The sequence below is a fragment of the Lipotes vexillifer genome, unplaced genomic scaffold (genome assembly GCF_000442215.2).
Source record: "Lipotes vexillifer unplaced genomic scaffold, Lipotes_vexillifer_v1.1 scaffold371, whole genome shotgun sequence".
NCBI classification, from domain to species: domain Eukaryota; kingdom Metazoa; phylum Chordata; class Mammalia; order Artiodactyla; family Lipotidae; genus Lipotes; species Lipotes vexillifer.
Window position 1 is genome coordinate 4145704 of NW_006786304.1, and position 13684 is coordinate 4159387.

The 13684-nt window shown below is 51.8% G+C and overlaps 1 protein-coding gene across 1 annotated transcript in view; it reads left to right on the forward strand.

Moving 5' to 3' along the window:
- Positions 1–1123: 1123 nt before the first annotated feature.
- NUMBL (NUMB like endocytic adaptor protein) overlaps positions 1124–13684 on the forward strand; it is a 23939-nt gene continuing 11378 nt past the window's right edge. The window contains exons 1-6 of the mRNA XM_007458637.1: positions 1124–1147; positions 4870–4954; positions 6989–7128; positions 8500–8574; positions 8664–8738; positions 9683–9823. Coding sequence (XP_007458699.1) covers positions 1124–1147; positions 4870–4954; positions 6989–7128; positions 8500–8574; positions 8664–8738; positions 9683–9823 — 540 coding nt within the window. The remainder of the gene's footprint in view (positions 1148–4869; positions 4955–6988; positions 7129–8499; positions 8575–8663; positions 8739–9682; positions 9824–13684) is intronic.

The following is a 13684-nucleotide window of genomic DNA, read 5'->3' on the forward strand; positions in this document are numbered from 1 at the left end:
GTCGGGTCTCCCCCAAATGTGGCCCGTGTTTGAACCTTCGGTCCTAATAAAAGTGGCCCTCCCCTTCCCCCAGCTCTTTTCTCTGCGCTGAGGTGGGAGGGAGAGGAGCTCGCAGGCTGCCTCCAGGTGCAGATGGCCAGCCCCCCTCCTACCCTGTTGTCTGAAAGCCCCAGTCCTGCCTGGGCCATCTGTTGCGGGGACCCTCCTTCTCCCCTTTCCCTCCCCCCCACCCTGCCCCTTCCGCACGTGCTGACCACCTGCTCCGAAGGCTGTGGCAGCTGAGAAGGCCTCCCACCCCCACCCCCCGGCTCCGCCACAACACACACACCACCTCCCAGCCTCCTGGCTCCCTCCACTCGGCTCCCAGCAACCTCGCTTTTGCTAATGGGCCTTAATGCCCCTGCCAGCTGCTTTGCCAAACCCACAGGATTGGGCGGGTGCGGGGTCACTTGGGCGGCCAGAACCGCTCCCCGGTCCCAGCCTGGCGCCCCCGCCCCCAAAGCTGAACCGATCACGCACCAGGACGCCGGGGTCTGTTCATTCCCCCTCCTTTCCTGGCAAAAGTGCCTCGTCACCGCTTCTGCCCGCCCTCGCTGGGCTGGGAGAACCGTGGGGTTAGCTGGAAGATTTGGGGATGAGGGACCGCGAGGCGCCTTCCGAAGCAAATCTTTCGAACACGGAACTTAAGGGGATCTGAGGTCAGGGGTCACGGAGCGGAAGGGAGCCCACGCCTGGATGGACCTAGGGGAACATGTCAGTGAGATTCACGTGCGTGCTCAGCCCAGGACTGGCCAGTGGGTGTGGCGGGGCGATGGCCACACCGGAGGAGGCGGAGTCGTGATTGCGTATAGGCGTGGCCTGCTGGTCAAGGGGCGGGGTCTCTGCATATCCAGCAGGCGGCAGGGCTGGGGCGGGGAGCCGAAGCGGGAGGGGCGCTCCCCCGCCCCTGGAACGGAATCCTCCCGGGAGCGGAGCAGGCTAGCGAGCTTGCATCCCGCACCATACCCCTGCCCCCGGCCCCGGCCCGCGTCAGACCGAGCTGCCGCCGCCGCCACAGCAGCAGCAGCACTCGGGGATCTGGGCCCAGCCGGGGCCGCGGGAGGCGGGGGCGCCGGAGCCCTGGATGTCCCGCAGCGCGGCGGCCAGCGTGAGAAGGGCGGGAGAAGGGGGCTCGGGTCGGGGGCGGCGCCGCTGCTGATGTGGCGGAGGGTGGGAGGCGGCCGCGGCGCCCGGATGGAGAGAGGGTGCCAAGGCTGGGGAGGGTGGTCCTGGGTGGGGGTCCAGGAATCGGCTCCCCTCCAAGCCAGATCTTGGGAGACAGGGGTCTCGGGCACAGGCCTTGTCTTGCCAAGGCTCTGGAGATACGGATCCCAGACACAGACCTCCCCCTTCAAAAAAATCAAGGACAGGGGGACAGATTCTAGGTACAACTCCCCAAGCAAGATTTTGGGGATGGGGTCTGGGACGCAACCTCCTTAACAAGTCAAGGCCTCTAAGAGGGGATTCCAGACCAGACGCAATCCTTAACCCCTACCGGCCTGAGGGGCTCTCTGAGCACAGCAACCCTCTAGGCAAGGTCTTGAGGATGGGGTCCCCGGGCCCCCACAGCTTCCCCACCAAGCCAAGGCCCGGGGGGATTCCTGGCACAGTCCGTCCCCAGGCCTCAGAGGCGTCCGGGGCACAGCATCCCCCCATGCTTGGGCGGCGTCCCAGGAACAGACCCTTCTCAAAACAAGGTCTCTGTACCTGGGACTCTATCCCCCACAAGCCTGAATAAAATTAGGGAAATTTCAGGCAACCCCACACACAAAAAGGCTTGGTCAAGGGTCCCAGGGCACAGGTCTCCTGGGCCACCCTCTTTGTCCCTGGGCTGCCCAGCTGTCTGGGAGGGGCCCCACGCACAGACAATGCACCTCCTCCCCATCCGGTTCTGGCCCCCCAGGCTCCAGGATTCAGGCTGGGCCAGGGGGCGGCTCCCCAGGGACCTGGTGCAGCCCTATCTGTCTGCAGCGTCTGCGGTGATGATGGCTTTGTGTACCTGGGTGGAAGCGGGGAAGCAAGCGATGGGGAGGTGGCTAAGAGTGTGACCCTGTGTTTTTGTGACTGTGGCTGCCTGTGTGTGTATGTGTGTGAGCTGCAGCTGGTGACTCTGAGGAATCGTGTGTTTCGTGCTTGTGGTTGTGTCTGATAGCGTCTGTGATTGTGTCTCTGTATGTGACCCCAGCATTTGTGTGGTTGTGTATGTGTATATGACAGCTGCTCGCTCACTGTGCAGAACCCTATACTTTTCAGTCTGTCTGTGTTTGAGTGTGTGCATGGTTGTGACTATGTGGTTGTGTCTTTATGTCTTTTGTGACCCCATGTATGTACCTTGGTAACTCTAACTGGGTATGTGACAGTGTATCTGTTGAGTATGGGGTTGGGCATGTGCGTGGCTGACTGAAGATGTGGGTGGAGTTGTGACTATAAGTGGAGTTGTGTCTATGACTCTGTGTCCATGTGCGACTGTCCTGATGACTTCGAATGTTTGTGACTGTGTCTCTAACTGATTTTGTATGTGTGTCACACATGTGCTTGTATGACACACAACTGTGCCTGCAGCTTTAGGTGTATGACTGCCATTGTATATGAAGTCACATTGTGCTTATGTGACAGGTTGTGTGCTGGCACTGTGACTTATATGTTTGCAGTTGTGTGTTCAAAGCCACATCTATGTGTGTGGCCGGGATTGTATAAATGACTACATCTAGGTCTGTGTGTTGATACTGAGTGATTCTGTGCATTTATAGTTGTGTACCTGTGATTTGGGTTATGTATTTGACTTGGAGTCTGAAACCCTGACAGACTATTAATAGTGGGTTATTTCATTGCATGTGACTCAAACTATAGGTGTGTCTGTGGTGGCACCAGTGATTGTGTGTGTGTGGGGGGGATGTGTATGTGACTGTGGCTTCTGTATTTGTGTGTGACCTGCATGTCTGTGACGCTGGGTGACTCTATATACTTATGTCTGTGTCATGGTCTGTAAGAGTGTGTGTCTGTAGCCGTGTGGCTGTTGGGGTGGGTGGGTGGGTGTCCCTGTATGCGTGCTGGGCGGCTTATGTTTGAATCTGTGTGATTTGGTGACAGAGTGACTGTCTCCTGACTCCACACATGACTCTATCCAGAACTGTGTCTTCTGTGTAAACACAGCTATAAATGCTCTGTCTGGGTCACTGTATTTCTAAGCACATACCTGACTGTTTGCTTGTGTGTGTGTAATGGAAATTGTGTGCTGATGCCTCTGTGTGTGAGATATTATGTGTCTCTCCACATGGGGGCTGTGATCGTATGTGGCCCCATACTTGTTGGTGTGACTTACGTGTTTGCAGGAAGAGAGACCGCGTGTTTCTCTGTGATGGTCTGACATGGTACAGCTGGGGGTGGGATGGTGGGTAACTGTGAAATAGGTACCATGACCATGATATATGGCTGGGTAACGTGGACACTCATGCTGTGGGACTTTGCATACATGACCGTTTCTGAAATGCGTATGGGTGTGACTCTGAGCCACTGACTGTCTGGCTGTGTCTGAGTGTGTCCGTCTTTGGGGAGAACTGTCTCTGGATGGTTGTATGCATGTCCTGAGTTTGTGCGCCCATTTCTCTCTAATGCATGGGCCGTGGCCATCGGGGTCTGTGTGTGTGCTTGGGTATGGAGAACCATCCATATACGTGGGGCTGATACCATGACCAAATGTGTTCCTCTATGACTGGGATGTATGGCTGTGTGACAGTGTGTGACCAAAAACATGTGTTGGTGTGACTGATACAGTTGGGGTTGAGTGTCCTTGTGCAGCTGTGTGCTGGTCGATGATTAAACACATGTGGCTGTGGCTGGGTGTGACTTGGTATGACCAAATGTGTGTCAGTATGTCTGCATGCATCCCTGACCAGATGTCAACAGGCAGCAAGGGAGCTGTATGTGACAAGTGTGTGTGCCTCAGAGCTAATAGGTGACCTCCTGCAGGGTGTGATTCTACATGGGTGGGTCTGTAATGTGAGTATCTTGGTTGGGTGCCCGAGGAAACAACTGTCATTGGTTGGCCATGGGCTGCCCCAGTGGGTGTGCCCAGACCCAGCTCTTTGTATATGGCAGAGAAAAGAGAAGTGACAAAATATCAGTTACTGATATGACCAGACATTTGTGGCAGTGCCTGGGCAGCCTGGGACTCTACATACCTGTGGACAAATGGTCTGTAGCAGAGACTGTATGTCTTTGAACTTGGAGATGTGGCCAGGTATTTACAGTGGCTGTGACTGTGGTGTTTCTGCATGATCCAGTGTGTGTCACTGTGGTCGTCTCTGTGTGTAATTGTGCAGAGCTGTGATCAGGTTCTAGGGACAACTGGGGACTAGAGTTGCATGTACACATGTGACTGTATGTGTGTGTGCAGCCCTGGACATGTGTCTAATGATCCAGTGTGTGTCACTGTGGTCGTCTCTGTGTGTAATTGTGCAGAGCTGTGATCAGGTTCTAGGGACAATTGGGGACTAGAGTTGCATGTACACATGTGACTGTATGTGTGTGTGCAGCCCTGGACATGTGTCTAGAGGGCAGGCCACCCCCCTTCACACCATCCCCTTGGGTACAGACAGCCTCCTGAGGCCAGGACATCCCCAGCAGATGCTCCCGAAACACACCTACTCATTCCTGGGCCCTTGCAACCAGGTGGCTGATTGCCTTAGTAACAGTTGCTATGACAACCAGGGCTCTCATCAGAGATCCTGAGATGAAGGGGGGTTGGCTGATGTCCAAAGAGGGGGTGAGGTAGGGGACTGCGCCCTATCCCAAGCCAGCTTCTCAACTTTTCCTCCCTCCCCTGGGCAGGGCGGACCCAGGAGGCCAGAGCAGCATCTGCCCCCTGCCCCCTGTGGGGCCCTGGGGCCCCCTGAAACCTCCAGGACGGAGCCAGGTGAGTGGCCAGCTGGGGACAGGGCGAAGGCTGAGTGACTGGGTGGGTCTGCCTCACATAGCCAAAGGAACTGTCCCTGCGGTCACACAGGCTTAATCACACTCACAAATGGACACCCCCAAATGACTTCCCGGCACACTCAGTGACCTCGTTCACAGACACACCCACCTAGACTAGGTCTCACACACACTCACACACACACACACACACACACTTGGACACTCAGACACACACCAACATCCCCACACCCATAGGTTCACGGTCACACAAACATACAGACACAATCCTAGACAACAGCCAGACTCCCTCACAGGTGAGCACAGACACTCACCAGATACAGACTCAGGGACTCTCAAGGGATGCAAAAAACAGCTACACTTCTGCACACAGACACAGTCTCACATATAACAGCACTCTCATAGACAACAGCCACATTCTCACACCATCACACCCTCACAAATAACACTCACAAACACACTCTCAAAGATGACAACCTCATGTCCTCACACACCCTCACAGATGCACAGTTGCATACAGACACACCCCCAGAACAACACTCACGGACCCACATTCTCTGCAACAACACCCACCTTATCTGACCCAGACACACCCCCACAAACAACAGCCACAGACACACAGCCTCACCACCAACAGCTGCACTCTTGGACAGATGTGGTATCTTGGGTAACTCTCACAGACACACACTGTCATGGGCAGTGGTTATCAAAGACAATAGCCACATCTTCACACAGACACACAGCTTCAAAGACAACAGTCATGGACACACCCTTTCAAAGACAACAGCTTCATGCTCAAACACAGACCCATCCTCACAGGCAACATTCCCTGACTCACACTCCCACCACTCTCACACATAGCTACTCTTCAGCCACAAGCTTCAGGGACCTACACTCACAGATGACAGCCACACTCTTGGACATCCCCTCACAGACAGCATTCACAGACACATACTCTCATCAACAACCATTCTCAGACCTGTGTCCTTCCGTACAGCCTTCAGCTATATACACACTCACAGACAATAGGTGCATGCTCAGAACTAGACACCCTCACACACAACACTCAGGAACACACCAGGGAATTCCCTAGTGGTCCAGTGGTTGGGACTCTGCTCTTTCACTACCAAGGACATGGGTTCGATCCCTGGTCGGGGAACTAAGATCCTGCGAGCCGCACAGTGAGGCCAAAAAAAAAAAAAAAAAAAGGAACACACCAGCTGCACGCTTGCTTGCACACACAGGTGGAGTCTCATCTGTTGGTGCTCTGTCCTAGGTGTCCCCTCACACTCCTCCTGGGACTCAGTATGGCTTCTCAGTCAGCAAAGGCTGTCTTAGTGACTGGCCACCACCTCCATCCCTACCTCTGACATCACAGGTGCACGCCTCCCCAGGGGCCTCTGCCTCAGAACAGACACATTTGTCAGAGGAGCTGTATCTCAGAGTTGCAGAGACCCACCCCTGTCCCCAGCACCCTATGGCCTGGGCTCTGAACCGCAATCCCTGGACCTTCTGAGTCCCCCACATCGGACCCATGCAAGTCTCAACTCCCGGGCCCTCTGACCACCTCATCCCCTGACCTTGTACCCCTAAAACCCCTGACCTCGTGACCCCTGACTGCTATGCCCTCTAACCCCAATGTCCTCCACTGCCTTAACTTCCCATTACTTTGGATCATCATGCCTCTTGACTGTCACATCCCGAATCTCTAGACCCCTAAAAGCTGTGACTCACGACACACACATCCCAGACCTCCCTGCCTCTTAGCACCATTGTCTCCTGAATCCCCACTGCCGACTCTCCCACTCCCCTGCCTTCCAGTTGCCCCCTTTGTCGGTATCCCCTAACTGCTGCTAGTCTATGTTCCCTGGATGTCGTGTCCTCTGACCCAGTGACCCCCTAACCTTGTAGCCCTACTGCCATGTTATCTGACCCCTTGCTCCCTGAGCCCTATTTCCCCCCACCTTGAGCCCCATGCCTCTGACCCTTGACTCGCACCCCTGTCTTCTGTCAGCAGACGGGGCGGGCACCATGAACAAGCTACGCCAGAGCCTGCGGCGGCGGAAACCAGCCTATGTGCCTGAGGCATCGCGCCCACACCAGTGGCAGGCAGACGAGGACGCGGTGCGCAAGGGCACGTGCAGCTTCCCGGTCAGGGTGAGTGGGCGGGGCTCGTGTGGGCGGGGCTGCGGCGGTGTGCGAGCTGTTCGCTGCGCGCGTGCGTGTCCAGTGTCTGTTGTCCGTTGCCCGGTGAGGTGGCTGAGACCCAAGAGACTTCACAGCCCGGAAGAACTGCGGATCCTGCAGAAGCAGGACCACACCGCCCGAGCCCCTTAAAGTTGGGATTAGAAACTAAGACCCATTCTCTTGTGCCAGGAAAATACTAGCTGGGGTGGGGTGGGGGGGCGTCCCGCCTGGAGTCACGCTATCCTATGGGAGCTCACGGATTCCAGGGGGGCACTGGGAGGTCACAAAAATTCTGTAGCGTTTGCAAAGCCCTCTACTGTTAAGTGCGTTCTGGTTTAGACCACCACGACCCTTTACAACACACACGAAAATTTATAAGGTAGACAGCAGGATTCAGGTTCAGTTCTCCACTCATTCCCTTCCTGGTTGGGTGACAACAGACGATGGTCACAGCGCCCCCCTCCCACCTTGTTTTCCCTTCCCCTAGAAGCGGACCTTGCGAGGGAGGGGCTGTTGGGAGGTGCAGGAAATGCTGGTGAGAGTGAGGAAGGGAAGGCAGCCAGTAAAGGGTGTCTTACTAAACTATAGCTGTGAGCAACTGAGCTTGATGCCACTAGGGAACTGTGGGAAATCGAGCCATCCCACCCGCGGGGTGAGGAAGCGTGTGTACCCCAGCTCCTATCAGTCATTGCCTGGGGCCAGTCCTCAGGCGCAGATGCAGACGCTGGCACTCAGAAGGACACCAGGGATGTGTTAAAGGCCAAGGATAGAGGCAGGGTGGGAATCTTTACTCCATGCTGTGCTTCAGTTTTCTCACCTGTGTATCTGGGTTAAGAATGGGGTACCCAGACTGCCCTGGCAGGCCAGGGGTTAAGACTTTGTGCTTCCACTGCAGGGGGGCATGGGTTCCATCCCTGGTCGGGGCTAACTAAGATCCCACAAGCCATGTGGTGCAGCCAAAAAAAAAAAAGGTCCCCACCTTGCAAAGTTGAGGCAAAGAGTAAATGAGTTGGGCTTCCCTGCTGGTGCAGTGGTTGAGAGTCCGCCTGCCGATGCAGGGGACATGGGTTCGTGCCCCGGACCAAGAAGATCCCACATGCCGCGGAGCGGCTGGGCCCGTGAGCCATGGCCACTGAGCCTGCGCGTCCGGAGCCTGTGCTCCGCAACGGGAGAGGCCACAGCAGTGAGAGGCCCACGTACCGCAAAAAACAAAAAGAGTAAATGAGTTAATTCATATGATGTGCTTAGGACACTGTGTGATGCATCGCAGCGGCGCAGTGAGCACTGGGAATGATTGATTACTGTGCTTGTTTCATGCTCTCCCATCCCCTTCGCACCAAGTACCTGGGCCACGTGGAGGTGGAGGAGTCCCGGGGGATGCACGTGTGTGAAGATGCTGTGAAAAAGTTGAAGGCGGTGAGTGAGAGGCTGGAGCAGGGAGGGGGCAGGGTCAGTGCAGAAGAGCCAGCCCTGACCACGCCCTCTGTCCTCCTCCTCCACTCCAGATGGGCCGGAAGTCTGTGAAGTCTGTCCTGTGGGTGTCAGCCGATGGGCTCCGGGTGGTGGATGACAAGACCAAGGTAGGGGGCCCGTGGGCCTGGAGGTGGGCACCAGTGGGCCCCTCTCCTCACCCTGCTCGAATGGGGCTAGGGACGCCTTCTCACCCACCTCTAGGATGTCCCTCCCTCAGAGACCTTCTAGACTCAGCCGTGTGTTCCTGTAACATGTTGGCACCTCTCACGGTCATAATTCAGGATTGAGTCCTGTGGCTATTTGTGAACTAGCATGGATTGTGGGTGAGAGCACAGACTGTAGAGCAGCGACCTCAGCTCGCATCCCAGCTCACCCACTTACCAGCTGGGTGACCCTGGGCATGAGGGGTATGAGATTTAACCCTTCCGTGCCTCGCTTGCCTCATCTGCAAAAATGGGGATAAAAATGGACCCAACCATTAAATGAGAAAGTATATGCAAATAGTTTAAAACTATGCCTGGTACAGCAGAAGTGTTCCGATCAACGAATGTTAGCTGTTTATTGTCCGTCTACCTGGCCAGATGGGAGCACCGTGGGCCGGGATCGGGTATCTGTTTGCTCACCATTGAATTCCCTGCCCCTAGCACAGACACTGCCCAAGGAGACAGCCAGCACGTGAAGACGGTTAAGTTAATGACTGAACAGGATTGACACCCTCCAGCAAGCTTTGCCTGACACCCGTCCAACTTGGGTCAGGCACGTCTTCTTGCTCCCGAAAGGCCCTGAGCCTCCCTGATCCCAACCCTGAGCCCTCTGCCTGTGCCTCCCTCATTACAGCGTGGCTGTGACTCTGGCCAGTCTCCATCTGGTGATGAGTCTGATTCCCGCACTAAACTGGGAGCCCCATGTGAGCAGGGCTCACAGCTGTTTCAACAAGTGCAGGATCCCCACCCCGTTCAGGACAGGATATAGAGCAGACACAAAGGGAATATTAAGTGAATACATGAAAGACAGTACACATGCCTTTCCTGGCCTCCCTGGTGCCTCCCAGGACCTGCTGGTAGACCAGACCATCGAAAAGGTCTCCTTCTGTGCTCCTGACCGCAACCTGGACAAGGCTTTCTCCTATATCTGCCGTGATGGGACCACCCGCCGCTGGATCTGCCACTGTTTCCTGGCGCTCAAGGACTCCGTGAGTATCACCAAAGCCCAAAGCCAGCTGACTGTATCCCATGCCCTGGTGTCCCACGCCCAACCCCAGCCCGCTGTGTGGTATCAGGTGAGTCACTCACCTTACCTCTCCTCTGCATGACCTCATCTGGAAAAGGGAGTGTATTCACAGCCCATAACTTAGAGGATTATTGTGAGACTTGAGGGGGTTGATACAGAGTATTTGGAACAATGCCTGGCATATAGGAAGCGCTCAGGAAAACATTAGTTCTCAGCATCCTCCTTGTTATCAGTAGTTCTTTGTGTTCCTCTAACTTTTCTCATTGAGGAGCATATACATACAGTAACGTGCACAGATGGCCCAGGCACAGCTCCGTGAATTTTTGCTTATTTTTAAACCTCACCCAAGTCAAGCTGTAGTTTCCTGCCCCCAGCAGCCCCCTTGGGCCCTTCTGAAACAACACCCCCCAGGGTACCCACTCTTCCTTCAGAGTCGACTCATTTTGCCTGTGGTTCGTTATATTTTTGGGTGGGAGGGGGGCGTCAAGATCCCCTCTGAGAATCTGATGAAAGAGACAAATGGACTGTCTTCTGAGAAGCATTCTCACAGGATTCTGAGGCTTGTGACAGAAAACCCTCAGATACCAGTGATTTCGGTGAAATAGAAATTTGTGTTTCATGTGAAAGACATCCCTAGGCAGGCAGCGCAGCGTTGGTGTGACTCCTCTCCACTCAAGGGCCATGGCTCCTTTTATCTTGTTGCTATGCTGGAGTATGGCTTCCACTCCATGATCCAAGATGAATGTTCGTGCTCCAGCCTTCACATCTTCATCCCAACTACATAAAGGAGGGAGGCATGAAGAGGGGCACACCCTCTGCTTTTTGGGAGGTGTATATTGGCCTTTTGTGATCTATTGGCCTTTTGTGACCAGCTTCTTTCACTTAGCATAATGTTTTCAAGGTTCATCCATGTCGTAGCATCGTATCAGTACTTACTCCCTTTATATGGCTGAATAATATTCGTATGGATATACTACATTTTGGATATACCATATTTTGCTTACTTATCCATCCATTGATGGACATTGGGTTGTTTCCACCTTTTGGCTATTATGAATAGTGCTTCTCTGGACATTTATATGCAAGTATTTGTTTGAATACCTGTTTTTAATTCTTCTGGGTATATACCTAGGAGTGGAATTGCTGGGTCATATAGTATGTCTAAGTTTTTGAGTAATTGCCAAGTTGTTTTCCTTGGTGGCGACACCATTTTACTTTCCCACTTGCAATGTATGAGGGTTCCAATTTCTCCACATCCTTGCCAACACTTTTTTTTTTTTTATTCTAGCCATCCTGTAGGTGTGAGTGGTATCTCATTGTGGTTTTGACTTGTATGTCGCTAATGACTAATGATGTTGAGCATCTTTTCCTGTGCTTATTGGCCATTTGTATATCTTTTCCAGAGAAATATCTATTCAAATCCTTTACCCATTTTTAATTGGGTTGTTTGTCTTTTTACCGTTAAGTTGTAAGAGCTCGTTATATATTCTGGATACTAGATGCTTATCAGTTACGTGATTTGCAAAACTTTCCCCCCATTCTGTGGGTTGTCTTTTCACTTTCTTTTTTTTTTTGGCCCCGTGGCATGTGGGATCCTAGTTCCCCGACCAGGGATTGAACCTGCGCCCCCTGCATTGCAAGTACAGACTCTTAACCACTGCACTGCCAGGGAAGCCCCATCTTTTCGCTTTCTTGATAGTGTCCTTTGATGTGCAAATGTACACATTTTGATGAAGTTCGATTTATCAATTTTTTTTTGTTATTTCTGCTTTTGGTGTCATATCTAAGAATTCATTGCCAAATCCAAGGTTGTAGAGATTTACCTCATGTCTCATTCTAAGAGTTTTACAGTTTTAGCTCTTATATTTAGGTCTCTGACACATTTTGAGTTAATTTTTGTAAATGGTGTGAGGTAAGAGTCCACCTTCATTTTTTTTCACGTGCATACTGTATCCAGTTGTTCTAGCACCATTTGATAAAGAGACTATTCTTCCTTCATTGAATGGTCTTGGCACCTTATTGAAAATCAATTGACCATAGATGTGTGGGTCTATGTCTGAGCTCTCAGTTATGTTTCGTTGGTCTATATGTCTCTCCTTATGCTAGTATCACACTGTTTTTTTTTTGTTTTATTTATTTATTTATTTGGTTTTGGCTGCGTTGGGTCTTTGTTTCTGCGCGCGGGCTTTCTGTGGTTGTGGGGGCAACTCTTCGTTGCGGTGCGCAGGCTTCTCATTGCGGTGGCTTCTCTTGCTGCAGAGCACAGGCTCTAGGCTCATGGGCTTCAGTAGTTGTGGCACGCTGGCTCAGTAGTTGTGGCGCACAGGCTTAGTTGCTCCACGGCATGTGGGATCTTCCCAGACCAAGGCTTGAACCCATGTCCTCTGCATTGGCAGGCGGATTCTTAACCACTGAGCCACCAGGGAAGTCCCGTATCACACTGTTTTGATTCCTTTAGCTTTGGAGTAAGTTTTTAAATTGGAAAGTGTGAGTTATTCTATTTTATTCTTTTTCAAAATATTTTTGGCTGTCCTGGGTCCCTTGCAATTCCATATGAATTTCAGGGTCAGCTTTTCCATTTATGCAAGAGACCATTGGGATTTTGAAAGGGTTTGCATCCAATCTGCAGAAAATTTTGGGAAATATTGCCCTCTTAGCAATATTAGTCTTCCAATCAATGAACACGGGATGTACTTCCATTTATTGAGGTCTTCTTTAATTTCTTTCAAAAGTGTTATGTAGTTTTCAATATGTATGTCTTTTACTTCCTTGGTTAAATTTATTCCCAACCATTTTATTATTTTAGAGGGTATTGTAAATGGAATTGTCTTAATTTCATTTTTGGATTGTTTGCTGTTTGTGTATATAGATATAACTCATTTTTTTGTGTGTTGATTTTGTATCCTGCAACTTTGCTGAATTTATTTATTTGCACTAACTGTGGATCCTTTTTGATGTTCAACATACATGATCATGCCATCTGCAAACAGAGGTAATTTTACTTCTGTCTTTCCAACATGGATGCCTTTTATTTCTTTTTCTTGTCCAGTTACTCTGCCTAGAACTTCCAATAGAGTGTTGAATAGAAATGATGAAAATAGCATTCTTGTCTTGTTCCTGATCTTAGGGAAAAGCTTTGTCTTTTACCATTGAGGATAATGTTAACTGTGAGTTTTTCTTTTTTTAATATATTTATTTATTTATTTATATTTTATTTTTGGCTGCATTGGGTCTTTGTTGCTGTGCCCAGGCTTTCTCTAGTTGTGGCGAGCAGGGGCTCCTCTTCGTTGTGGTGCATGGGCTTCTCATTGCGGTGGCTTCTCTTGTTGTGGATCACGGGCTTCAGTAGTTGTGGCACACGGGCTCAGTTGCTCCGCAGCATGTGGGTTCTTCCCAGACCAAGTCTTGAACCCGTGTCCCCTGCACTGGCAGGCGGATAACCACTGTGCCACCAGGGAAGTCCTGTGAGTTTTTCACAAATGTCCTTTATAAGGTTGAGGAAGTCCCCTTCTAGTCCACCTTTGTTGAGTGTTTTATCATGAAAGGGTGCTGGATTTTGTCAAATGCCTTTTCTGTGAGAATCGAGATGATCATGTGGGGTTTTTTCTTCATTCTATTAATGTGGTTGATTGATTTTCATATGTTAAACCAACCTTGCATTCCTGGAATAAATCTCACTTGATTCTTTTAATATTCTGCTGGGTTCAGATTGCTAGCATTTTGTTGAGGATTTTTGTCCCCAAGTTTAACTTTAAGAGGTGGCTGAGGGCCTCCCTGGTGGCGCAGTGGTTGGGAGTCCGCCTGCCGATGCAGGGGATACGGG